This window comes from Monodelphis domestica, chromosome 3 (assembly GCF_027887165.1).
Source record: "Monodelphis domestica isolate mMonDom1 chromosome 3, mMonDom1.pri, whole genome shotgun sequence".
NCBI classification, from domain to species: Eukaryota; Metazoa; Chordata; class Mammalia; order Didelphimorphia; family Didelphidae; genus Monodelphis; species Monodelphis domestica.
The window spans coordinates 333,764,465-333,792,464 of record NC_077229.1 but is presented as its reverse complement, the minus strand read 5'-3'; the positions used below and the strand labels follow the sequence as shown (position 1 = coordinate 333,792,464).

The 28,000-nt window shown below is 37.2% G+C and overlaps 1 protein-coding gene across 3 annotated transcripts in view; it reads left to right on the top strand.

Annotated features, from left to right (window-relative positions):
* TPD52 (tumor protein D52) overlaps positions 1-28,000 on the top strand; it is a 371,490-nt gene that overhangs the window by 234,209 nt on the left and 109,281 nt on the right. Inside the window, exon 3 of one of the 3 annotated variants that reach the window (XM_056824136.1) lies at positions 23,159-23,226. The exons of the other annotated variants lie outside the window; for them this stretch is intronic. Within the exon in view, the coding sequence (XP_056680114.1) occupies positions 23,159-23,226 (68 nt within the window). The remainder of the gene's footprint in view (positions 1-23,158; positions 23,227-28,000) is intronic. 3 annotated transcript variants of the gene reach the window in all.

Sequence of the window (28,000 nt, the reverse complement as noted above, 5' to 3'; positions counted from 1 at the left end):
GCTAGAGTTTGTTGGGCAGGCAGGTCACCAGGTGATTTCGATCTGGGTTAAACAGGGACCAGGTGAGCGAGAGAGAGCATGGGGTAGGCAGGGCCGGGAAAGGAATGCAGGCAAGCAGGACCAGGAGCCGGAGCGGGTAACCAGGGTGGGCAGGAAAGGCTCAAGAAAGTCCGAAGTGGATGGAGGCAGGCAGGCAGGCAGGGAAGGGCCAGGCCGGGAGCCGGTGAGCTATCTAATGACTGGAAGGAGCAGCAGCTTTTCGAGGGTAAAAAACCTCGGCCAGAGAAACGTGGATCAAAAAAAATTCTAGGCACTAGCTATTAAAAGCTGAACTTAGTAGAGAAAAGAAGTAGAATTGATTGTAGATTGAGATATTTTCTTTTCCCGAAATTGTTACGCCAAACTGGAAGAATTAAAATTTAACTGTTATGATTAAAATTTAGAGTTAAAATTTTGGGGGAAACTGAGGCAGGTAGAAATTAGTTTCTCTCTAGAAGGAGTTATATTTTTAGAGGTTTATTTAAGGTAAGGAATTTAAGAATATACAAGTAAGAGAAACATGTGCTAGGTGGGCCAAGAGGCCCATTCAATTTTCACTCACAGCATGAGATGCGTTTGCTTGCCAGCAGAAACAGGAAGAGAAGAGAGCCTTCAGTAGGTGGAGAACTCCTTTAAATAATAATTTGTGATCTTGCCCAGGTGAGAATTCAGTGTGATTACAAAGCATTCTGGAAAGTGAGCAAGGACTTCTGGGGACTGGAGTCCTAGATTCAAGTCTCCATTTTTACAGAGGACTGCTGGGAATGATGGAAAAAAGAAGTCTAGTTGGCCTGATCATTTCCTTAGATGGATGGATTGATGGAAGGATTAAATCTTTTCACCAGTGCAGTCAGAAATTCAACAAATCCCAAAAGAACTTGATCATACCCTCTCTCTTCCTAATTTCACTGTTTTATATAGGACATTACCATCCTTGTAGTCATTTGGGAGTCATTCTGAATTCTTCTTTCTCCCTCAACTCCCATAATTGGCAGATCTTGCCAAGCCTGCTTCTACAACATCTTTTGCATCTGGCCCTTACTCCCCATTCACATGACCAATATTCTTGTTCATGTCCTTAACTCTTACCTATGACATTAAGCTCCTGATGGATATTTTTTGCCTCAAACCTCTTCCCTCTTTAATCCAGCCTCCATATAGCTGCCAAATGGATCCTCTTAGAACTCAGTTCTGACCATGTCCCTCCTCTTTTCTTTTTTTTCCCCCCCATCTCTTTTCAAGAAACTTTAATGAAGTGATTCTTATGAGGTCCATGAATTTGTGAGTTAAAATGTTTTAATCATGTACTCCAGTATAATTGGTTTCCTTTATAATCCTGTAGTTTTATTTCCTGCATTTAAAAACATGATTCTAAGAAGGAGTTTGTAGGCTTCACCAGACTGTGAGAGGAGTTCATGACAGAAAAAAGGCTAGGAACTGCTGCTATTTGTTATTTAAAGCCTTTCCCAGGCTGCTTTAGGACTACCTTTCAGGACTTATTGCATTCTCTTCCCCTGCACACATTTTACCATCTTACCAAACTGGCCAGTTGCCATTCTCCACACATTTTTGTTTTCTCTCCCAGTGCCTTTGTGTGGAGGGTCCCCTCTGCACCACCACCTCTTGGACTTCTCATCATCCTTTGAGGCCAAGCTCACATACCTCTCTTACATGAGGCCTGTCTTGATTCTCCTGTCTCTTTCCTACTCAGTCACTATTGCTTTCTTCCCTAAACTTCCTTTGTATTTGCTTGGTATACATTTTTGTATTGAACTTATTTGCATATATGTTGTTTACTCTTAAGAGAAAGTAAGATTTTTTTTTTAACTCCTTTCTGTCTCAGTAGCAACTGAGACAGAAGGGCAAGGGCTAGGCAAATGGGACAAATAACTTGTCCAGGGTCACACAGCTAGGAAGTGTTTGAAGCTGGATTTGAATGGAGAGTGCCACCTTGCTACCCTTAGAAGGTAAGCTTCTTGAGTTAATAAATAAAGTGAACAAGCACTAAAACTTTTTTAACCTCTACCAAGAAAGTTAAGTATGGTCTATTGATTAGACTCAGTCTTATAGTCACTTAGGTCTGGCCTCAAGTGCCAGTGAACCAGACACATACTAAGCAACAAATGAATTGTTACAGAATGATTGATTAAAGTCCTATCTCTGACACATGCTAGCTAGCTATGTTGGACAGTTCACTTGATATCTTAGCCTGCAGGCAATTCTCAGATTTTAAGTTACAGTCTGGTAGCTGATCTATGGAAGGGAATTTGTGCAATAGAAATTCCATACATTGATGAAATCATAGGACCAGATCTCTCCTAAGCATATTTTAGGATGAATAGAAATAAATAGGAGTAAGATAGAGGGCAGTTTAATTAAAATCTGTCTCAAATGCAAATGCTTCTTTTCTGAAGACATCCTTGATTCTTGGCCTTTCAGTCACCCATCATTCTTTAAATAGACCTTTCTTTTGTGCTGAGTCTAACTTATTTTGTATCCTCATTATTTGTGTGTATTTGATCCCTACAATTCAAATATAAGTTCATGAAAAAATGGATCTTATCCCATCTTAAGCTTGTATTTCTCTCAGAAAGTGGGCATGATTGGCACATTGCAGGAGCTTAATAAAAAAGTCCTGGGATTGAACTAGGTGTTGATATTCATCAGTTGCTTAAAATACATGCTTGATAGCTATTAGGTACTTCTATGAATACTAGCAGTCTTTTTTACAATTAGAAAAAATTACCAGTGTAGGAGTACTCTAATCAAAGAACTAGTTATATAATTGTTGATTAGTTCCCATTAAAATGCTTTATTGGTGTGTCATGTGCCATTTATTCCATAGTAATTTTACTACTTTGTTATTCTGTGTACAGTTTTAAAACATGATGAAAGAAGCTCAGAAAGAGAAATAAGGAATCTATTTTCAAGTTTAAAAAAGGCAATTCATTTGACATCATAGCACTTTTTTGGCTTTCGAAAGTGAGGCTTGGAATGTTCTTTATCTATAAGGAAGATAGAAAAGCTGGAAGGTATTGATTGCTTCTTTAGACAAATTACATGATTTATCTGTTTTCTACCTGGGCAATGAGATTGGTAGCTTTATTATATTCACATTCCTTTCCTTCACCATCTCACCAAATTTTACAAATCGCGTAATTATAGAGCTATGGATCAGACTCTACAAATGTAAAAGGAGAACTGCTTTAGATTAAGTGCATTGCTTAACATTGCATGGGGACCTTTTTACTCCTAATTTCAGTCTTTTCTCTACTATCTTATATGTGCCAATGTTGTCTCCCTTATTAGAATGTAGAACTCCTTGAGAGGAAAGACTGTTTCTGCTTTTTCTTTGTCTCTCCAAAACTTACCATGGTATTTGGCACATTTTGCATATGTAATAAATGCTCGTTGATTGATTGATATCTTCATACTCCATATGCTGCTTTAACTTTGTATAAATTCAGGAGCCTTTTGTAGAAAGAGCTGACAATAAAAGATATAGGTCCATGGCAATCCTTTCACAGCTAAATAATTAAAGGATTAGCCAAGGAAGTTTAAATGAATCCTAATTATATATAATTTCATTATAATTTCACAAAATTTCTCAAACAGTAGAAAAGATGTTTTGTTTTATTTTGTGATTTTTTTTTAACCTGGTCATTCCTGCAGAGACAGTGGCTTGAATATGTAAAAATTTCACAGTTCTTAACCCATCTATCAGTTTTAAAGATTTGTCCAAGACTGGGAGATCCTTGCCTGTGATCACAGAGGCTATCAGAGGCAAAATTTGAATTGGGTTAGATAGTTTCTGAAATCTGAAATGGCAAAGAGAATCCTGGTTTGCTTTTAGGCTACCTCAATATATCAGACATTCTTTCCCTTCTATTTCCTCAGCTATTTTGTTAGGGGCATTCCCTTGTTTATTTGTTTTTGTTAGCTAGTGTTAACATTCCCTTTTTATTTAAGTAGAAAAAAATCCTTGAATTTCCTTGAAAATCCTTGAATAAGGAAGTAAAATATATCTAAAATAAAAGCATCCTGAATTAACTTTTGAAGCTTAATAATTTATTTCATATTTTATCTTTACCAGAATTAAGCTATGTTGAAAAGTACAGACAATATATTTACAATTTGATTTATGTATTAATTCAGTGTTCTTTATTATAGAAAGTTCTTTTTTTGAGGCTTAAAATAACAGAACCACATATTGAATGGTATCTTTAGAAATGATCTTGTTCAGCTCATACCAAATGGAAATCCAGTTTAAAGTACCGATAAGAAATGTTCACCATGCCTCTTCTTAAAGATCTTCAATGATGTAGGAACTTTTTGCTTCCTAAGGTAGCCCACCTTACATTTAGAAACATTTCATTAAATTCCCTCTTACTAAATTTAACCCATTGATCTAGTCTCTTGAAATATTTTTTTTAGGTTTCAACTCTAATTCCCAGCTTCATTCTATCTATTAATTTGATAATCATGTCATCTATGCCTTAAAAAATGTTGAAAAACACAAAAAAGAACTTTGTCATAGTCTATTGGGGAATCTCCTTGTCCAGGAGTAGGGGTAACATAGATCTATTAATTATTCTATGATTTTTGTTAGTCAACAAGTTCTAGTTCAACTGCTGTTATTCATCATATATTTCTACACAGCTAAGGCCTGATTTGTGTGAATAATTCCATGAAGAGGTCTTATCATTCAAATTTATACTGCATATTTACATTGAACTGGAACCAATTACCATATTTTACATAATTACAATTTCAAATAATGGGAATTCAGATACATGCAAATACTTCATGGGATACATTATTCCTACTAATTAGGACTTAGATGTATTATATCTATAGGGTTCTCATAAATTATAGATTTAGAGCTGGACGGGACCCTGGAGTACACTCTCCTTAAGGGTCACACAACTAGTAAATGTTGAGGTAGAATTTGAACTCAAGTATTCCTGACTTTAAGTCAAAGTAAATTATTCTGCCTTGCTAAAATTTAGTCCAGAAGTCAGTCATTCTTACTGTGCTTACTATGTGCCAGGTACTGTTCTAAGTGCTGAAGTTACAAAGAAAATCAAAAGATAATCCTTACTCTCAAGGAGTTCTGAAGGAGAACACACAAACATTTGTGTATAAACAAGATATAGATAAAAGATAAATGGGAAATAATCAATAGGAGGAAGGCATTCGAATTGAAGGAGGGAGGATTTATTTAGAATCTGTTATGTGCCAAGCACTTTACAAGTATTATCTTATTTTATCTTCCTGACAACACTGGTAGGTATGTGCTCTTATTATTCCATTTTACAGTTGAGGAAACTGAAACAGACAAAGGTTAAGTTACTTGCTCAGAGTTACACAGCTAGAGTCTAAGACTGAATTTAAACTCAGGAGTTCCTGACTTCAGACCAAGTACTATATTCAGCTCCAATCACCATGCTTCAGATAAAAGATGAGATTTGAGCTGGAATTTAAAGGAAGCTAGGGAAATAAGGATGCAGAGATAAGAAAGGAATAGCATTTCACACACCAGGGACAGCCATTGAAAATGTCCAGAGATGGAAGATGGAATGTCTTGTTCAAAGAATAGCTAGGAGGCCAGTGTACATCACAGAGTACTTGGGGCTAGAGTGGATGGATATAAGGTATAAGAATTCTGGAAGAGAAAGGGGAGCAAATTTTGAACAGCTTTGAATGCCAAGTAAAGAATTTCATATTTACACAGGATGTCATAGGGAACCACTGGAGTTTAGCTGAGTAGGAACATGACAAGGTCACACTTGGGTTTTAGAAAAATCCCTTTGGGAGCAAAGTAGAGGATGTCCTATAGAGGGGGAGGGACTCGAGGCAAAGAGACAAAACAGCAGGCCAATGGAATAGTCCAAGCAATGGCACAGATACTCAGATACTGAGGGCTTGCGTCATTGTGGGTACAATGTAAGAAGAGAAAAGGGGGCATATGCAAAGGATATTTTGAAAATAAAATGGACAAGACTTGAAAACAGATTGGATATTTCTCAGCTAATCAGTAAGCATTTGCATCTACTATGTGCCAGGCACCCTATTGAGCACTGGGGGAACAAAAAGAGGTAGAAGACAAATGTTACTCTACGGTAATAGAGAAGGTGGAGCAGGAGCAGGGATGGGCTTGGGGGAGGGGGGGTGGGGACAAGTTCCATTTTGGATATATTGAGTTTAAGATGTCTGTGAGGCCTCCAGTTTACAATGTCTGAAAGGCAGTTGAAGATGGAAGATTGAAGGTCAGCAGAGAGATCTGGACAGGAGAGAAAGATTTGAGAATCTTCAGCATAAACATAGTAATTAACTCTATGGGACTTGAGGAGAAACCTAAGTGAAGCTGTATAGAGGGCCAAGAGAAGAGATTCAGGGCTGAAATAATATTAATTTTGAGGGGTTTGGGATGGAAAACACATAGGGATTTACATATAAATATTTTGATTTTATTTTTCAGAGAGGGAGAGGGAGATCTGACAACTTAACCTCTATTTTAAGCCACTATCTATCTTAACTATAATAAACACCTAAGGGCCAGTCCAACAGAAAGTTCAGAGATCTTACATATAGAGTTTTTTGGCCCATAGAGGCTGAAGTCCAGATGAGAAGTTCTAGATGGTCCAGAGAATGGCTGGAGCTCCTAATATTGTCCTTTAGTACACCTAAGGGTATTGAAAAACACCTATCCACTCCTGCTTCAGAGGGCTGCTTGTTAGATGATCCAAAGATGTTCACAAGAGCTCAGATATGCCTCCCTTTCAGCTGCTGACTCCCAAGTCCAGTAAACAATAGTTTGGAACTCTTCCCCTGCCAGCTCGGAAGATTCTCAGCCTGTCAACCATTCTTATGCACTAAGCATTACATTGCAACAGGGCAAAACCTAAGGGGCAACTAAGGTTGGGGGGTATGGTATAATCTAGAAGAGGATCCAGCAAAGGAGTCAAAAGGTGCAGTCAGAGAAGTAGGATAGGAACCTGGAGAAGAAGAAGGTAGCTGGAGAAAAGTATTCAAGTGTCAAAGGTTGCAGAACAGGTCAAAAGAATGAAGATTGAGAAAAGGCCATTGGATCTGGGAATTAAGAGATCATTAGTATCTTTGAAGAGAGCAAGGTTAGTGGGATGAAAAGGTGCATTAAGAGTTAAGTTAATTCTTGTGCAAGTAAGAAGAAAAAAGGAGGAAAGAAGGTGGAGGCACCTAATGTAAATGGCCTTCTCAGGGAGTTTATCTACAAAGGGCAGAAGAATTTATAGATAATGGAGTTAATGGAGGTAATAGGTTTAAGTGAAGGGTTTTTTTTTTCCCCCCCAGGATGAGAGGACATAGGCATGTTTTTAGGCCAAAGGGAATAAATAGATAAAAAATAAATGATATTGTTGGAATGACAGAGGGAGCCTGTTGGAGGAGACATGATTAAAGGGGATCATTTGAACAAGTAGAGAGGTTATCCTTGGTAAAGAGTAAAATCACTTCATCATATTAAAAAAAAGTGAAGTAGAAGAAGGTGGCAGAAGGCATCTGTGTAATAGGAGAAGGGGAAGAGGATAAAGGAAGGAGCTCCTGGAGAATGCCTCTGTTTTTGTTTGTTTGTTTGTTTTTCCTTCTGTAAAATATGAAGCAAGGCTCCCTTGAGAGAATTGGAAGAAGGGGGAGCCATGGGGATTTTGAGGAGGGATGAAAAGGATTGAAAGAGCCATAATGAAGAGTGGGGATAGGGAATTTATAAAGGAGGCATAGTAGGATTACCTAGCAGCAGTGTGGATATTGATAAACATTAATTTGTAGTAGACCCAGTCAGAACAATTGCATCATTTTCTCTATCTTTATTTAGTAGCACCAGTGGTAGGCATTAAAGTGACTAGGCATTATCAGTGATCTGATGAGGGGATGAGGCACTCAGCAGGGGAGGATAATGGAGAGTTGAAATAGTTCACTAAAAACCAAGATGGAGAAAACAAGAGAGTGGTTGGTCAGTATAATGGAGATGGCCTCAGAAAGGATTGAGAAGGATTGGAAATTATGGTGTAGATGGAAGGTAGAGGGTGAGGTGTATTGTATTAAATAATTTCTGTAAATAATGCATTAGTTTTAGTTAACTTAGAGTAAGTAGTATTAGCACTAAGATTCAAATTTCTTGTAATAGTTTTGTTCAAACAATTATTCTACTGAATTTATTGTAAAACCCCAAAACTACCCTTATCCATTCTTTCTTGCATAGAATTCCTTAGAGTAGATTTAGTAAATTGGTAACTATAATATAAATAAGTGACCTTGGGAAGATCACAACAAAAAAAGGGGACGATTGTGGAAAGGAAACAAGACTGACAGTTGGTGGGGAAAGGGGCAACTGGGAGTGGCAGTTGGGTCTTGTGAATAGCACTTCCTTCCTGCCTGGCTATTCTTCCTTCCTGGTGTTGGAGGAGGGAGGAGGTCTTTCAGCCCAGTCTGGAGTCGAGTACCTCTACTCTGTTCAGCCCGAAGACACAGGCTTCTTAAGGTTAGAACTGTTCTTGTTTGCTTTCTGTCTACTGCTAAGATTCTGAATTAGACCAAGCAAGGACTGATATAGAGTAGATGGGAGTGGGAGAAACCCCCCACCAGCTGATGGGGCCTGGCCTCAACTCTGAAGCTGAGGAAAAAACTCCAATCCCAAATGGTTATTAAACTTTATATTATTTGAATTTGTAGTCAGAGAAGTAGACTATCTTTTCTGGGGCATAGAGGGAGCTGAACATCAGTTCAGTCATTCAATGACAAACAATCCTTATCGGACCCCTGCTGCTTCCTCTCGGCAGGGGGCATCTCTCTCTTTTGCCTTACAGAGCAATATTCCCTCTCTCCCCTCAACTCCTCCATACCCTGTTACAAACCTCACATTATCCCCCTGTTCTTCATATCCTCCCCATCTCTCTCAATAAATATAATAGGTGAAAAGCCAATAGATTGTGGTCATATGGGGGAATTTCAGAATTCTTGAACATGAAAGTGTGTATTAGGGAATTACTCTGAGAGGGAGATGATAAATCAAAGATCAGATCTATCCATTTCCTCCCTTCCTTCCCTTCTCCCTCTTCTCCCTTCATCCTCCCTGTCTTCCCTCCCCCATCAAATTAGTTCTACAGTTGGTATCACTGGAAATCTGCTTTGAGTGAGTATCTTGATATAACAGACAGATAACCCCCTCTTTAATAACTTTAAACAAAAGGGGTTTATTTAGGAGAAGAGGAAAGTAGGGGAGTTGAAGGGAGAGAGGGTTTGAGGTTTCCCTGATCCTAGAATAATTCCTAAGTTGGAGGATGGTGGAATAGAGTCTAGATTTTTGGGGAATTGGCCATCAGGTTTGAAGATTCAGTCACTTGAATATTGTAGGGAGAAACCAGAGAGCAGGACTTTTCTGACCTTCCTCCTTTCTGTCCCAAGGGCAAGAGACCAAGTTTCTCTTCAGTTTGGCTCTCCTTCTTCAACTGTCCTTCTCCAGTCACCATTCCATTTTGGAATGTTCTCCTTGATTGGCAGTTTTCCAGTCCTTGCTTCTCCAGCACCGCTACAGTTTTTTCCCATCTCTCATCCACAACATTACATCCCCCCATTTTGTCTTTGGACAGGATGCAGCCTGCATCCTTTATTGATGTTACTTACCTCTTAAGTTTATCTTGCCAAATTTCTAACTATCTAATTCTATACCCTATACTAAGTTAAATATTCCTTTACCTTCCCAAAACAATAAATCCTAGTTTGACTTAATTATTTTTGTCTTAACTATCTCTATGCTAAGTTTGGGTATAGGAAAATAGTTTAGGTAACAGGGAATTTACATGAGTATAGTTTTGAACATAATAACAAACCATGTAACAATTTTCACAATTTTAGCAGTATTTTGAACATGTAACTGCTAATGTCTATAAGTTATATAAGTCCATAAGGAAAAACTTCTATGACTAACAATTGTTAACTTGTTAACTAACAATTGTTAACTCATCCTCCAGCATAGTACCTTGTGTCTAGTAGGTAATTAATTAATTTTCTTGATTTTGAATTGAATTCCAGGGATGAAAAGCTAATGACTGTAGCATATTCCATAGTTGGATAGTTCATCTTCTTAGAAGTTCTTTCCTTATTTGAATAGAAATCTAACTTTCCTATAACTTCCTGATTTGTTCTAGTTCCTTTTCTAGGGAAATATAGAAAACATAAATGAATTTCATAAATTTTCTCTTCATGCTCATCCTGTGAGGTCTCCTGTCAAAGCTATGACTGCTTAAACCATTTTGATTCTCATCTCATTCAAGAAATCTATGAATTCATTTCTGTGACATGGGGTAGGACATAGTTTCTAGAAGAAAAAAATTAGAACCTGGGAGATGTACAGTTCCTAACAGATGATCAATGCCAATTCCATGCAAATTTCTAAAACACAAAAGAAGTTAAATACATCATTTATTACATTTTCTTGGGGATTTTGCATTTTTTTAAGACCACGGGCCCTTGAGTAACTTGTTAACTTATGTACCCTTGGTTTTTTATTTTTAAAATTTCCACCTGGTATTAAGATTGACTATGACTATTTTCATAGACTTACAAATTTAGACCCTGAAAAAGAAATGAGTCAGACCTAAAGGAAAACAAGTTTTTGGCAAGTAAAATGGTTAATTATATTTCAGTTCAGTCATTGATGTTCATAACTCAATACTATTACACAGTGAAATTGGGTAAAAATCATGATAGTCATATTAATAATTCTTTCCCCTTTTTTTCACTTGGCTTAAATAAGTCACCTGTAAGGCATAGTTTTTTTTTTCATTTATTACTTGTTTTTCTTATCAAATTCCATTCAAACCATGATTTTATGGTATGTGGGAAAGTAGGAACTCTTTACTTGTTTCTAACCCTATATCATTTAAAGTTAGTTGGATAAAATAGATATACAGTTGATATAGAACTGGAAATTATGGTAAATTTAAGCAGAACAATTAGTAATTGCCATATGTTTTTAAGTAATGAGTTTTCATTTAGAGCCTAATCTGATTAATGACAGAATTTAAACCAATAGAGGGACTTTTCCTTTCCTAGTTACAAGCAAGGAACTAAATGTTGTTGTAATCAATGTTTTCATAATAAAGTATAATGTCTATAAATAATGGTTTTTGCTATATATTCCAATATAGATGTCATCTTTTAGAAAAAAAAAATACTGTACATTTCATTTACTTTATAACTATAACACAGCCACAGTGATTATACCTAACACTGTTGGAGCCCAGGAATATGTGTTCAAATCAAATTCTACCTTTGCTACTTTTTTCAAACTACGAACCTTTCTTGCCTTCAATTTCTTAACCCCAAAATGAGGAGATTGGACTAGATTTTAACTCAGTCCAGCTCTAAATCCTAATGTTTCAGTTTTGTTGGGGACAACTCCAATTACCACTTAGGTGAAGAGGGCATTCTCGCTGTCTCAAGATGAAAATCCTGGGCTCACTTTTGTTATTGTTAGTTTTGTTGACCCTGGAGCTATGCTTGCATCAATATAGGAAGTTGTATGGACATCCTCTGTGGAATCAAACCAGGATTCCATATATACACTGCGGCTAATGAGGGGGTTGGAGGAGAGGTAGGCAGGGGAATAAGAGGTTGTGACTTCTCTCTGTAGTTATATAGTCAAGCATATGTTAGAGACAGGCCTTGAACCTTTGGCTAACCTAACTCCAAGGCCTGCCCTCCCTTCATCTTCATGCAGAAGGGCATCTTTTTCTTTTTTAATGGGGAGACATAGTATTTTTTCTTTATATTAGGGACAACTACCATCTTGCTTCTCACCAATTATTGCCATTGGCCTCTTTGGACCCTTAGTTAACAATGGTGATCAGTGCAATTCCCAACTCTCAATAATTATCCACATAATGTTGCCCAAAAATGTCTATAGTTGTTAGAGGAACAGCATTTCGGTTAGCAGATGACTTACAAAAAGCAATGGAGTTTGAGCAACAGGACCATATCTTATAGGCCTACTGTGTTGTGCCCTCCTTAGGAATAATGATAAAATGATAACAGTGATAATACATGTATATGTGTGTGTAGGGTATATATACATATTATATATCACTTTAAAGTTTGAAAGCACTTTGCAGACATCTCATTTGAGGCTTGCAACAACCAAGTAAAGTTTATATACTAACATGTCATTGACTCTTTTATACAGATGGAAGAAACTGAGGCTTAGAAAGATTAAGTGATTTGCTCATGTTCACACAGATGGTGTGTCATGCCCAGTTTCAGTTTAGGATTATTCCTCTATTACCTTTCTGGCATTCTCTTTCCTTGGGAAGAGTGGCCTAGTGTTAGGTTTGGGGTCAGGCAGAGAGAGTTTGTACTGGGTTTTGGGAGATGGATACCACAGTAATTTAAACAAAGGGCAAAGGAGGTTTGTTTTTGGTGTTTTGGTTTTTTTTAAGTGAGAAAATAGGCAGCTATTTGGAAAAATGGATGAAGTGCTGGGTTTGAAGTCAGAAGACTTGAGTTCAAATGTAGCCAGAGGCATTTACTTGTGGTAGTTCCTAGGCAAGTCATTTCACCTGCCACTAACCTTCCTCAGGTGTAAAATAGAAATATTAGCAGGACCTACCTTTCACAGTTGTTGTGAGGATCAAATGAGTTGATAACTGTAAAGTTTTTAACATTGTGTCTGGCACAGAGTAGGCAATGTCAATGCTTATTCTTCCCCATTAAAAAAACAAAGCCAAACACCTCCCAAGCTTTCTCACTTAGACCCCATCACTGGCATTCCCATCCTCAGTCTGCCTTGGATGAGGGGCTGTGTGCCTGCCTCTTCATGCATTCCCCCTTAGGCTCTCCTTTTAGGACAGGTTCTGGAAAGCCTGTGATGGTTCTGCATGTTGGAGACAGAGGGACAATAAACAGTCAGTGGATGGGCAGGGCCATAAAGGTGACTGAGGGAAATGGGGGCCCCAGGAGGACAGGAAAAGAACTAGCCTTAAAGCCCTGAGCAGAGGGGGGCCTGTTCATCTGCTATCGGACTGGCACTGTGCTGAATGATCGTGTTTTCAGTTTTGTCCCCTGAATTTTAACTAACAAGTAGCCACCCTGCATCTACTTGAAAGCTGGAAGATGAGACGGTTTTTCCTGGTGACTTTTTCGTTCTTCTGTGACCTGCCCTGTGCCCATGGATTTGCTGCTGGCTGCAGGAGAGAGTGTGGAGCCATTCTTCCGCCTTCACTTCCTAGGCTCTTTAGCCCCATTGAGCTGAGAACAGTGGCTGAGGACAAAAGCTGTATACACTGTACAAACAGAGCCCCAAAGCAGCAGTACACTGAGTCATTCTTCGCTCTGTGTGAGAACTGAGGGGGACTCTATTCACTTCCTTTGTGCTGGTGTCTGTCAACAGCGCTGTTTGAGGCAAGGCCTATTGTGCTGGCCAATGTTTCTTATTGACCTAAGTCTGTGCCTGCAATGTTCCCAGGGTCGAAGTTGCGAGTGAGAGAATGTTTGAAAAGGGGTAATCATAGGCTAAATGCATTTTGCTGTATTGTCATTTGACCTATTAAATCTAAACTGTGGTCTCCGTTAATGCAAACAGGTAATCATGTAGTCACAGCTGCACCTATTGGCATCTGGGTACCGCCCCATGGAAAAAATATATGTTTTTCTCTTCTGTGTCTAGGATCTTGGATGTTAGACTTTATTGATCATTAACTGAAAAATGAAAATGAATTAGGAAAATTGGCAGTTCAACAAGATAGATACTTTATCCATATGAGCAAAAAAATAGTGAGTGTTGGCTGTTAACATTTCTAGTACACTGCAGAGCTCATTGATGCTTTCATTGGTGATTTCAATATTATTTATTCCTATTCACTTATTTAATTGTGTGAGAAAAGGATGTTTCCCATTCTCCATCTCCCTATTAAAGTACTCTCAATTATAAAGTCTTTTTTGAAATTTGCATCTCATAATTTATTTTTATCTGCCTGTGACCTCACTAGCTATATCACCTGTATTTGTCTCTAAATTATGTTATCAAGGGCGATCTTTTCTATTTTGTTACAAAATTCTAAGAAGTAGTTATAGGTAAGTTAGTTTTTAGTATATCTTTATCATTTTTTACTTTGTTTATCATGCACCTATAAATTATTAAGCAGAAATGTTTATAAGAACATTTCTCCCATAAGACACTTTAAAAATCTAGGTGTTACAACTAGCTGCACTTTTTGACTTCTTAAATTTAATCTTTTTCATAAGTAGTTATTTAAGTGGAAATCTTTATATTACCCTGCCTCTTTTTCTCTGCTTAGAAGTTAGTTTCACCAAAGCTTTTTTGTTGCAATATGAAATGTTATCCCCATGGTAGAAATGGGAAACTAAGGAGGAGAAATTGTTTTAGTTCTTGGCCACTTCAGTATTTAAGAATAATAGTGGGGGGAGGGTGGATTGCAATTGGGTGGCTCCGTGGATTGAGAGCCAGGCCTAGAGATGGGAGATTCTGGGTTCAAATGTGGCTCAGATGCCTCTTGTGTGACCCTGGGCAAGTCACTTAACCTTCATTGCCCAACCCTTACCACTCTTCTGCCTTGGTGCCAATATTCAGAATTGATTCTAAGACAGAAGGTAAGGGTTTTTTAAAAATTATAATATAGGATCCTGAAGTAAATAATTGGAATCACAGACTGTAAACTAAGTAGGGCTCTAAAGGCCACATAGTTCAACGCCTTCATTTTTGTCAAATGAAGCATCCGGCCCAGAGAGGCTAAGTACTCTTACTAATGTCCACAGGTAGTAAGTGGCAGGGTCAGGGTTCAAACTTAGGATGTCTGACTCCATATTCAGCACTTTTCTCACTGTGCTTGTTTAACTTTAAACATTTTTTCCCCCTCTTAAATAATCTCTTAAGATGACATATCTCAAACTAGATTTCGTTACCTTCACTGGGTTCTTAAAGGAGTTGTGAGAAGGTAGTAGAGTCCCCAAACTTTTCATGTAATGCTATGCTAGTGAACAGTGGCCTGTAGGTAACTTCTACTTCCAAATTAGCATTGCTACTTTATTCTCTTTCACTTTTAGAACTGGAATGTACTTAAGGAGTCATTTAGCTCAACTCCTGGCTGAAGCATCCATCCATAACAACAATTTTTTCTTCCAAGGAAACATGCTAACATTTTCAACTTAGACCTCATTCTGCTTGCCTCCTGAGTGCTGCCGTGTGACAAGGGCTAATAGGATTTTTAGAGATGATGATTAGAGTAGTGTTATCAAAAAAATGAACTTTTGAAATCTGTTGTTCTGGACTGTTGTGCAGCATTATAATGGGTCTGCCTCATCCTCTGTGCCCTCAAACCTAGTGAATATTTGACATAAGTAAATGCATTTTATAATAGACAACACAAAATTAAATATAAAATATATTCTCATAACACAATGAATCTGAAAATGTGAATTAACTGATGAAAAAGAACTTTTAAAAACCATGTTAAAGTCCTTTATTTTAAAGTTGATGCTTTCTATTTCATATAGTGTTAGAAGAAGGGAAATGACTTGCTTTAAAAACTTAAAAACTATCATTTTTGAACCTTATAACATATCTCATTGATTACGTGATATATTTTCACAATTACCTAGCAAATACTAAGAACATTTAAATCACTATACCTATGAATTAAATTGTTCATATTTACTTTTTGAGACTGCATTACAGCATTTTAATTGTTTTGGGAGGAATGTTAAGGATTGCAGAGTGCATGGAATTTCTTTTCTTACCCCTTAAATGTATAAACCTTAAAAATATTCTTATTTTTATAGATGAAAATGATTTTTTTCAGTATTGTTGCTTTATTATACTAAATTGTTTAGACAGTTATTAACAATTTCTAAGGATTTTCCAGATTTGTAGAATATAATGGGCCATATGCTGTCTTAGACGATCCCTGATTTGGGAAGGATGGGGCTCTTTGCCAGCAACTAATTAAGATACTCTTTTGTTCTAGGATAGTTAGGGTGTTATGTAGGTGTGAAATGTACCACCTCTATCTGAAAGAAATCCTTCCATTCCCTATAGCCCTGATAGTTATTTTGGGGAAGGCATTTTAAAATTGAGTTGCCTGCCTATGAAATAGAATCAGTTTTAAATGGCATATACTTGGAGTCCAATAAGGATGGAGTAGAAATGAAATGTGATTATAAAAGCATATTGTCATACTGAGGTAGTACTGCCTATGGCTTGTTTTGACCTCTTTTAAATGTCACTATTAGCCTGGTATGGGAAGTAAAACAGAACATCTATATCGAGTCTCTGTTGCCAAATAATTTGAAATAAGAATCATTACATAATTGAATGTTAGGTTGAAAAGTAGAGTCTCTTGTCATAAAGAGAAAATAATGAATCTAATCAATATTCCACATTTTTCATGTGCCTAAAGTTAGATATTCTTAACATCTTAAAATGGAGATCCTTTCTGATATCCAGGTTGAATGGGCTCAATTAGGTACTCTGTGTTCCTCCTTTAGTGCAACTTCTCTTGCTTACCTCATTAGAGCAGAATTAACTTTTTATTCAGGATGTAGTAGTTAAACAGTTATGGGCCATGGGTCTAAAGATTGCAATCAGTACAAGCTAGCCTCAACAGAGAGCTTCCTTTCACCCATTCTGACTATTGTCACTGCTTCCCCTCATTCATCCTCATTGCTGTTGATCATAGCACGAGACCCAGAGACACTATTGCTATGCCTACAAATAAGGTTCTATGTTTGATCTTTTCATTTTGTAAAAGATAAAGCATTCAAATCTTAAAAGGGTGCTTTCTCTTTTTAATGAACAGAAATGGCTCTGGGAATTTCAAAAGCTCAGTAATGTTTTGTTCCTAGGGTAAAAAGGATTCACAACAGACATTGTGACCAAAAGGCTTTTTCTCTTTTTATTAATGGAAAATCATTTCCCTAAGATTAAGCTTGATTAAAATGTAGAGTTATTTGCGTTCTTCCTCTCCAAAAATAGCCCTCCATAGTTCAGCTAATAAACCCAACCTATACATGCATTTTGGGGAGTTATTTCTTGAAATGACTCAGCTCTTCTCTCTATAGTAAGTAAGTATTGTAATGTGTGTACTCACCCACACTCATCCTATTCAAAGTTCCTTTCTATACTGGCACTGACTGGCACATATCTCTAATCAGGAAAAGAACATCATAGCATTTTATAAATGATTATAGGTAGAGAGAGGGTTAACAATCTGACATTCTCAGTGGCTTAATTAGACCTTGGCAGAAAGCCAGCAATAGTAGAAAATGGGCCGCCTGAGACAGCAGCAGAAACCAGTGGGTTTCAGCCTCTTGGCAAGGTCTTGAGTATTCAGCAGCGTTCTGTGCTTGTGCCTACCTGTTGTGGGAAAGTGAGATGCTGTCCAGACAAGAGACAAAGCAACCAGGCATTTTCCCATCCAGCTTTGCTATTGTATTTGTGCTGCAAAAAGGAAAAAAGGTACCTGTCATCAAGCCTGGCTTCTACAGTGATTCACTGCACATAGCCACCCTCCATACAGAGAGGGGCTAGTTTAAATATACTGAGCAAACCTCCATCAATTTTCTTAGACTGTACCATGCAGAAAGCAATATCCACAATAAACAAAATGTTGTAGGGATTGAAGGTTTTCGAATTAATCTTGCTAGGACAGTTTTGACTGTTGAATTTAAATCAATCAGTATTTTTTCTCTTATTATTTTAACAGAAAGCGAATGTTCTGATTTTTCTTCTCTCTTTTTCTTCATCATCATTACCACATGGATAAGACTGAATTCTTTCAAAATGAACGAAATTGCTTTGAGTGACACTGGCTTTTTAAGATAGCTTTAAAAACCAGTGTAAGGAAGTGTTTAAATCTGGAAGACTATAAGGCTTTTCTTTGATTTTTGCATGTTTTACTTGATCTGTGAAAATTGATCTAATTCAATTCAATAAGTATTTATTAACTACATACAATATGGATTTGATGTTCTGATAATTCAAGTTTTAAACTTTAAAAATACACTAATAAAAATTTTGTACCAAACTTATTTTTATTCTTAACATATAGATCATGTGTTCTTAAGAGATTTATTCTTCATAGCCTCTCCAAGGAGATGCTAGTTTAAATACATACATATATGTGTGAATATATATATTAATGTATACTAGTGTGTATATATACACATTCATATATATTTGACAGACCAGTATACATGCATATACACACACACACATATACACGTATTCCTTGTGCCCCGAAAGCTCACATTCTAATGGAAGAAACAATCTGCAGATAGCTATGTATGTAGAAGATATATACAGTGTAAGTGGAATGTAGAATTTAAGGCAGAAGCAAAGAGGATGCACATTGTGGCATAGGAGATTGTGGTTGAAAAGATGTAAAGTCAGAAGATGGCTTGTCTAGTTTGAGGAACATCAAAGCCAGTGTCACTCATTTGTGGAATATGTGGAAGGAAGTAAAATATGAGAAAACCAGAAGGGTAGGAAAAGGGACCCAGCTCATAAAGAGCCATAAATGCTGAACGGGACATTCTATGTAGTGTTGATTACATTCAATGCATTGGCTAAGCACTAGGGGTGCAATAAGAAAAATTAGACAGCCTCTGCTTTCAGAGAGCTTGTATTCTATTGGAGGAGACAACACATGGGGATGGTTTCAACTGTAAATCAGAAGGGAAACGTCCCACTGTCCCTTGGGTGTCATGGCAAAAATGGATGCTAATATCTCTTCTTTAATATCATTTCCACTGATAAAAATCCTGTCAGTTTTTGATGTGGAGTCACATGTTTGTTAGGGCCAAAGACTGTGGTGCAAGAACTCTTTTCTGGGTTTTTAATAGTTCTGATTGTAGCACCTGCAGGGACAACCATGAGGCTGCCTCTCCGTGGGAGCTTCTTCTCAGGCTGATGACTAGGCTCTGGGCTGGAAGTGTTGCTTTTCTGTAGGTTCTCCAAGGCTCTGGGCTGTTGGCCAGAGCTGTAGTTAGTGGTGGTTTGACTTGGCTGGTGCAAGCTGCCTTTTCTCTTTCCAGGTGCTTTGTTTCTTCAGGTAGGCTGGTTCTCCTGCCCTGTGTTGGCATTTGATGAGGAGTCAGAGGGCATGGCCAGCCCCTTCTCTCCAGGAGTCACTTCCTTGGATGATGGTGGGGGTGATCTAGAAGCAGGAGCAGAAGTCTGAGGAATGCTGCTACTCGCAGGGATCTCATATTTATCTGCCTCTTGATGGTGGCAGTTGATCAGTACTCATTGCTGCTGGTGATGAGGGACCTAAGCCCCTTCTCCGCAGTAATCTATCCCCTCAGTAATGGCTGTAGGGCTTGGTTGGAGGCAGGTGCAGTGGTTCAGAGGACACTGTACCCCAGGCTTTTTAGGTACAGGGTTCTGACCTATCTCCATCTGGGCTTAGGGAGATGGCCTCAAGGTGATGAAGATGGTTTGATCTACCTGTCATGTGCTGCTTTCTCTCTCATCCCCAAGGAAGAGTTGCTTTGCTACTGCCTATACTACTAGTATTTATTGTTGTTGTTGCTCAGTTGTTTCAGTTGTATCTGACACTTTGTGACCTCTTTTGGGGTTTTCTTGGCAAAGATACATTTCTTTTTCTGACTCATTTTATAGATGAGGAAACTGAGGTAAACAGGGTACAGTGACTTGCCCAGGGTCACACACATAGTCTGAGACTAGGTTTGAAGTCAGGTCTTTATGACTCTAGGCCCAGGGCTTTATCTACGGTACCACCTAGCATACTATAAGTATATTATGTTTAGATTTATAATCTCTCAAGAGGATCTATAAATTTAATAAAAACACATCCTAGAATCTTAAAATTAGAAGGTACTATATGGATCAAAGCACACTGTATGGGCAGTCTAGTGAAGTTGTTGTTAGATGCATAAACTAATAAACATAGGATTACAAAGGAAACCAATTATTTTGAAGTGCAGTTATCAAAATATATTTTATTTTATATCATTAAAAAATTTAAAATTCATACTATTTATCCTAGAGTCAATGCTGTATCATTGGTTCCCAGGCAGAAGAGTGGTAGGGCTAGGCAATGGGGGTTAAGTGACTAGACCAGGGTCACATAGCTAGAAAGTGTTTTTCACCAGATATGACTTCAAGACCTCCCATCTCTGGGCCTGGCTCTCGATTTATTGAGCTACCTACCTACTCCACAAAATATATTTTAATACGTTCACAGAATCCAGGTTAAAAATCCCACCTAGTACAAAATTTTCATTTTATAGAAGAAAAAAATGAAGGCCTAATGAGGTTGAAATTGCCTTAATGAATTAGAAGTAGAGGTGTTATCTCCTGGATCCTAGTTTAAGCCCTTTTATTGCAATGCTGTCTTTTTTAAAAATTTATTTTATTTTATTTTTTAAACCCTTACCTTCCGTCTTGGAGTCAATACTGTATATTGGCCCCAAGGCAGAAGAGTGGTAAGGGCTAGGCAATGGGGGTCAAGTGACTTGCCCAGTGCCACATAGCTGGGAAGTGTCTGAGGTCAGATTTGAACCTAGGACCTCCCGTCTCTAGGGCTAGCTCTCAATCCACTGAGCTACCAAGCTGCCCCCTGCAATGCTGTCTTAATTTATGTTTTTAATGCTAAGTTGTTAATAGAAAAAGTATTGCTTCTTGATCAATTGCATTTTTTAAAACGTCATTTGTTCTATTTAACTCTCCTAAAAAGAAATGCAAGTGTAAAATAACTATATGGTAATGTTTGTTGACATAAGATATGTAGTTTATTTTTTAGCGAAATGAGAAGTTTTAAAAACTTATTTGCAGTATTCAAAAATTGCAGAACTTCTTGGATGTTTATTTCAGTTTATATATTATAATAGGTAAACTCACATGGAAGTTTGAAAGTCTTCTGGGAAAGGCTCCTTTGTTCTTCCTTGTGATATTAGTATCGGTACCATTTATCTCTTCAATGGAAAAGCTATTTAGAAAGGAGATAAATCATCTTAGAATACGTTGTTTTCATAATGATATAACTTTTTTTAGTTTTTTTACAATTAGTAACTAGTTTCTATAGATAATAAATTTCAAACATTCTAAACAGGAATTAGAAGGATGAGTGTTCTATACATCCCAACTCATCTATTGAGTCTAGACTAGATGGCTACTGAAGTAATTTCTAGTTCTAGATCTATGAACCTGTCTATTATCCCACGTAAGGCTAACACTTATAACATATTTCTTTTTTCTTCGTTGGGTATGGCAGTTAAGCTCACTTAGAGGGAAATTGCTGGTTAATTTAGAAAATACTGTGAACAAGAAGTTGAATAAATAAAAAGGCAGTTATTAAGTACTTAATATATGCTAAGAACTGTGCTATATGGTAGAGGTGTCAGTACAGAAGCAAGATACTCCTTTTTGAGATGCAATTGCCTGCCTTTTAGATTCAAAACAAGATGAAACATAGTTATTGGTTTTGCTTTTGGGAACTTTCATTTTGGGTATATTTTATTTATGAATACATAGTTATACTGTTCTCTGTGGGTAGGTCGATGGCACAGTGCATAGAGTGCTGGGCCTATAGTCAGGAAAATTCATCTCCCCAAGCTCAATTCAGATCTCAGACAATTACTAGTTGTTTGACCCTGGACAGTTCACTTAACCCTGTTTGCCTCACTTCCTTATCTATAAAAGGAGCCTAAGAAGGAAATGGCAAACTGTTCCAGTATCTCCACCAAAAAAAACAAACAAATAAACAAAAAAACCCAAATGGGATTATAGAAAGTCAGACAAAGCAGTAGCCTGATAGTGAGGCTTTGGACCTTCCTTGTATGCTGTGAAAAGTATCATAAGCTAAGAGTTTATCAGCTTCCAAGATCAGTCCCATGTGGGGCTCATGGAGTCAGAAGCCTGACTTAATAGCAGTCCTTGGATCTGTATCTTTTTTCAAGCACAGCAGAGGAAGGAAAACTTTTCCCATGAGTGTTTTATGTAGGAGCTCACAGCATTTGCCAACAAGAGGAACCACCAGAGACTAGGCTGATTTAGGAGCTCAAATTCCAACAAGTAATCACTAGAATAGTTAAAAAAAAAAGTCAGAGTACAGTTTATGGAATTTAAATGACACAAGATACAAGAAATTTGAGATGCAGAGATCACCTCAAGGTGTCACATGAGAGATTGTGATAGACATGCTTAGCACCTTCCAACCAGTGTGTAGAACCTTTCTACAAATTTAATTTTAAGAAAATAGTTGTGTAGCTATTCATTTTTGTTACTAAATAGTAAAATATATACTGTACATCCATACAGATTTTATTCATTTATGAGTTAATAAGCTTCTAAAGATAGCTCTACATTTCTAGATCCTTTGTGTGTCATTTGCTAGCTTTCACATTCTTTTTGTAATCTTTAACTTCTTACTTATTTTAATTTTTTAAAGAATTGCATGTATTGATGCCATTAAAAGATACAATAGGTTGATATTATGTGATACTATACATATATTTCATGCATTTCTGAATTTCTGAACTTTTTCTATATTGTCTGCTGGCCTTTGTGTGTCATCTTCCATTTTTACAAAACTCTTCAAAAATTCCCATTTAATTTCTGATGCCAACCTGGGATATATCAAAATTGAGATGAGGAAAGTCACCCTATAAAAGGGATATTTGTACTTCTGGTAAATGCTAGCAAAACATATTTTTAGTCAAATGAAGCTGATAAGTTTTTTAAAAAGAATTCTAACCTCCCATTTTAGAATCAATATTGTGTTTTGGTTCTAAGGCAGAAGACTGGTAAGGGCTAAGCAGTGGGGGTTAAATGACTTCTCCTGAGTTACACAGCTAGGAAGTGTCTGAGGCAAGATTTGAACCTAGGACATCCCATCTCTAGGCTTTGCTTTCTATCCACTGAGCCACCCACCTGCCTACTGATAGACTGTTTTTGACACATTCTTTAATTCTTTGTCATAAAATCACACTTTTTTATCACATTGGAAAATAAGAATACCGAGGCAGAGTCAAGATGGCGGCATAGAGGCAGTGAAAGTTCAGACCTCTGAAAACTCTTCCTTACCGATTAAAAACCAATTTCTCCTAGGGGACTGAAAACCAAACCTAACAACAGGACAGAGCCAAGGAATCCTCCTGCTGGACTCAACTTAAAAAGTAAGCCCCCCAAAAGCCTGAATTTGAGAACACTTGAGTTTGGGGAGAAGGAAGAAGGAAGATCCCAGAACCCGTCCCCCAATTACAGTACTGAGCCTCCAGCAGTGGCTAGAATCACTGGGCAGGCAAGAGCACTAGTCTGGAGGGAGTACCAGGCTCAGGGTGTAGAACAATGGTGGTGGGGAAGCAGCTGGAGAAGAAGCACAGAGCAGGCAGCCTAGTTGCAGCAGAGACACTCCATATTGCACCTTCCCCTCCCCCCCTTCCTGAGGTTTTGGCCTCAGGGCACATCTAGCTCTGCAAGTTCAACTCTGCTGCTTAATCTTATCAAGCCTTCAGAGGGCAGGGAAGCTCAAGCTCCAACACCCCTCCCCCACAGACTGCTCTGAGTGCCTTGCTAAGCTTCAAGGGTGAAGGTTGACAGAAAAGCCCAAACCACAGATCTAACACATAATGAGAGGAACAAGGGTACTGGCAACTACCAGGGGAAAAGAAGGGGAAAATGTGAGCAAACACAGACAAAGAAAAAATAAATTTAAATCGTCAGCTTCTATCCAGGCAATGAACAGAGAGCTAATGTAACAAAGGAGGATCAAGGAACACCAAGCAAAAACACAGAAACTCCAGCGAATTGGACACAGGCTTTGGAAGAACTCAAAATTCAATTCAAAACACAATTAAGAGAGACTGAAGACAACTGGGAAAAGAACTTAAAAAGCAAGATAAGTCATCTGGAAATGTAAAATAGTGTCTTGAAAGCCAAAATTAATCAGCTTGAAAATGAGGCAAAGGAGATGAAAGATGAAGCAAAGAAAATGAAAGATGAAGCAAAGAAGATGAAAGATGACCTCCAAAGAAAATCAGACCAGAAGGAGAAAGATGTCCAAAAAGCCAGGGATGAAATTCAATCTTTAAAAACCAGAATACAACAATTAGAACCATGTGACTTCACAAGGCAGCAGGAAACTATAAAACAAAATCAAAAGAATGAAAACATTGAGGAAAATATGAAATGCCTCATTCACAAAACAGAAGATTTAGAAAAGCGTTCCAGGAGAGACAACTTAAGAATCATTGGTTTACCGGAAGACCATGAGAAAAGAAAAAGCCTGGACATCATCCTACAGGAAATTATCCAAGAAAACAGCCCTGACATTCTAGAACAAGAGAAAAGAAAAGAACCATCAGACCAAGGAAAAAATATTACCAGCTGCTATGAAGAAGTCATTCAGATACCATGGAACTATAGTGAGGATAACACAGGATCTGGCTGCATCTACACTAAAGGACCCAAAGGCATGGATTATGATATTCTGGAAAGCTGGGGAACTAGGTCTATGACCAAGAATCAACTACCCAGCAAAACTGACTATAATCTTACAGGTGGGGAAGTATGGTCATTTAATAAAATAGAAGAATTCCAAGTATTTGTAAAGAAAAGACCAGATCTGAACAGAAAATTTGATGCCCAAGCACAGAACCCAAGAGAATCATCAAAAGGTAATGAAGAAAGGGGGAAAAAGAAAAAACAAACAAAAAAAACCCAGACCTTTTTTTTAAGAGACCCAATAAGTTAAAATGATATGTATCCCAAAATCATTAGGGATAAGAATAAGATTAAGCCTCCTTTTTCAACAAAAGTAAATAGTCTCTTTCATGCCAGCCCCCCTCCAACACACACACACACACACACACACACACACACAGCTTCTGTGTAATAAAGAGAAAGGACTGGACAGGCTGAGTCAGTGAGAGTAGGGAAGAAAGATAAGAAGAGAAAGCTCAAGAATAGAGGCCCTGCTCAGCAGCTAAGACATCCTCTTGGATCCTGAAAAGAGTAGGGGGGATAAAAAAAATGATATGTATCCCTATGAGAAAAGAGGATATTGGTAACTTTTAAATTTTGTTATTATCACCTGGGTAGCTAGAAGAATTATACTTAGAAGGAACAGTGACAAACTGTATAGGGTGAAATGCCAAGACATAAATATGTATATAGATATATGTATGCATGAATATATATGTGTATATGTATATGTGTGCATATATATACATACACACATATATAAATATGTGTATATATATACACATCTAGAGTTTAAAAAGACATTAATACTAAGAGAAATGGGAAAAGAAACAAAATGTGGTAAATTTATATGTCACAAAGAAGCAAATGGCAGGCAAGGGGGAAAACGTCAATACACAGGAGGGTATAGAGGTTGGAGATAGGAAATACTGAAGTCTTACCGACATTGAAATTGACTCAAAGAGCGAAGAACAATCCAATCCATTGGGGCAGAGAATAGATTTGCATCCTATAGGGGAGGAGAAGGGTAACAAACGGACTGGTGGGGAGGGAAGCAGTACAAGGGAGGGAGGGGGGGGGCTAGTTTTAGGAGACTGTAAAGAAAATAAGAGGGGAATAAGAAGGGGGATGCGTAGAAAGGGAAATAAAATAAGGGTGAGAATTAGGAGGACCGATTAAAAACAAAACACTGAGGTAGAAGGAAATAGTGAAAGAAGAAAGGGCAGGACTAGAGTGGAAATCAAAATGCTGGCAAATACACAACTGGTAATCATAACTCTGAATGTGAATGGAATTAACTCACCCATAAAATGCAAGTGAATAGCAAAATGGATTAGAAACCAAAACCCTACCATAAATTGTTTACAAGAAACACACAGGAGGAAGGTAGACACACTTAGGGTAAAAGTAAGAGAATGGAGCCAAATCTCTTGGGCATCCACTGATAAAAAGAAGGCAGGAATCACAATCATGATGTCTGACAAAGCTAAAGTAAAAATAGATCTAGTCAAAAGAGATAGGAAAGGTAATTACATCCTGATAAAAGGCAGTATATACAATGAGGAAATATCAGTACTCAACGTGTATGCACCAAATGGCATAGCATCCATCCATATTTTTAAAGGAGAAACTAGAGGAGCTCAAGGATGAAATAGATAGAAAAACAATACTAGTGGGAGACCTGAACCTTCCTCTATCCAAACTAGATGAATCAAACCAAAAAATAAATAAGAAAGAGGTAAGAGAAATCTTAGAATAATTAGAGGTAGTAGATATGTGGAGAAAAATAAATAGGAGCAAAAAGGAATATACCTTCTTTTCAGCAGGACATAGTAAATTCACAAAGATTGACCATGTACTAGGGCATAAAATCATTGCAAACAAGTGCAAAAGAGCAGAAATAATAAATGCAACCTTCTCAGATCACAATACAATGAAAATAATAATTAGTACGGGTACATGGAGAGGCAAATTAAAAATTAATTGGAAATTAAACAATAAGATTCTCCAAAATCAGTTAAAGAATAAATCATAGAAACAATTAATAATTTCATTAATAACTTCATTGAAGAAAATAACAATGATGCGACATCCTTTCAAAACCTATGGGATGCAGCCAAAGAAGTACTCACGGGGAAATTTATATCCTTGATTTCATATATTAACAAATTAGGGAAGGCAGAGACCAGTGAATTGGGCATGCCAATTGAAAAACTAGAAAGTAGACAAATTAAAAATCCTCAGATGAAGACTTAATTAGAGATCCTAAAAATAAAAGGAGAAATTAATAGAATTGAAAGTCAAAGAATTATTGCTATAACTAGAAGCTGGTACTTTGAAAAAACAAATAAAATAGACAAAGTACTTGTCAATCTAATTTAAAAAAGGAAAGAAGAAAACTAAATTGACAGTATCCAAGATGAAAAGGGAAACCTCATCTCTAATGAAGAGGAAATTAAGGCAATCATTAAAAATTATTATGCCCAATTATATGGCAATAAATATGGCAATCTAGGTGATATGGATGAATAGGAATCTATCTGCCAAGACAAACACAGGAACTATATGAACACAACTACAAAATACTCTCCACACAATTAAAACTAGATCTAAACAATTGGAAAAACATTGACTGCTCATGAGTGGGACGAGCTAACATAATAAAAATGTCAATCCTACCCAAATTAATTTACTTATTTAGTGCCATACCCATTGAACTCCCAAAAAACTTTTTTACTAAATTAGAAAAAAAAAAAACCATAACAAATTTCATTTGGAAGAACAAAAGATTAAGAATATCCAGGGAAATCATGAAAAAAAATGCGAAGGAAGGAGGCCTTGCAGTCCCAGATCTCAAACTGTACTATAAAGCAGTGGTCATCAAAACAGTATGGTATTGGCTAAGAGATAGAAAGGAGGATCAGTGGAATAGACTTGGGGTAACTGACTTCAATAAGACTGTCTATGATAAGCCCAAAGATCCCAGCTTTTGGGACCAAAATCCACTATTTGATAAAAACTCCTTGGTATAATGAAAGACAGTATGGGAGAGATTAGGTTTCAATCAACATCTGACACCCTACACCAAGATAAAGTCAGAATGGATGAATGACTTGAATATAAGGAAGGAAACTATAAGTAAATTAGATGAACACAGAATAGTATACATGTCATATCTTTGGGAAAGGAAAGATTTTAAAACCAAGGAAGAGTAAGAAAAAATCACAAAATGTAAAACAAATAATTTTGATTACATCAAATTAAAAGGTTTTTTTACAAAGCCAATGCAACCAAAATTAAAAGGGAAGCACAAATTGGGAAACAGTCTTCATAACAAAAACCTCTGACAAAGGTCTAATTACTCAAATTTACAAAGAGCTAAATCAATTGTACAAAAAAGCAAGCCATTCTCCAGTTGATAAATGAGAGAGGGACATGAATAGGCAATTTTCAGTCAAAGAAATCAAA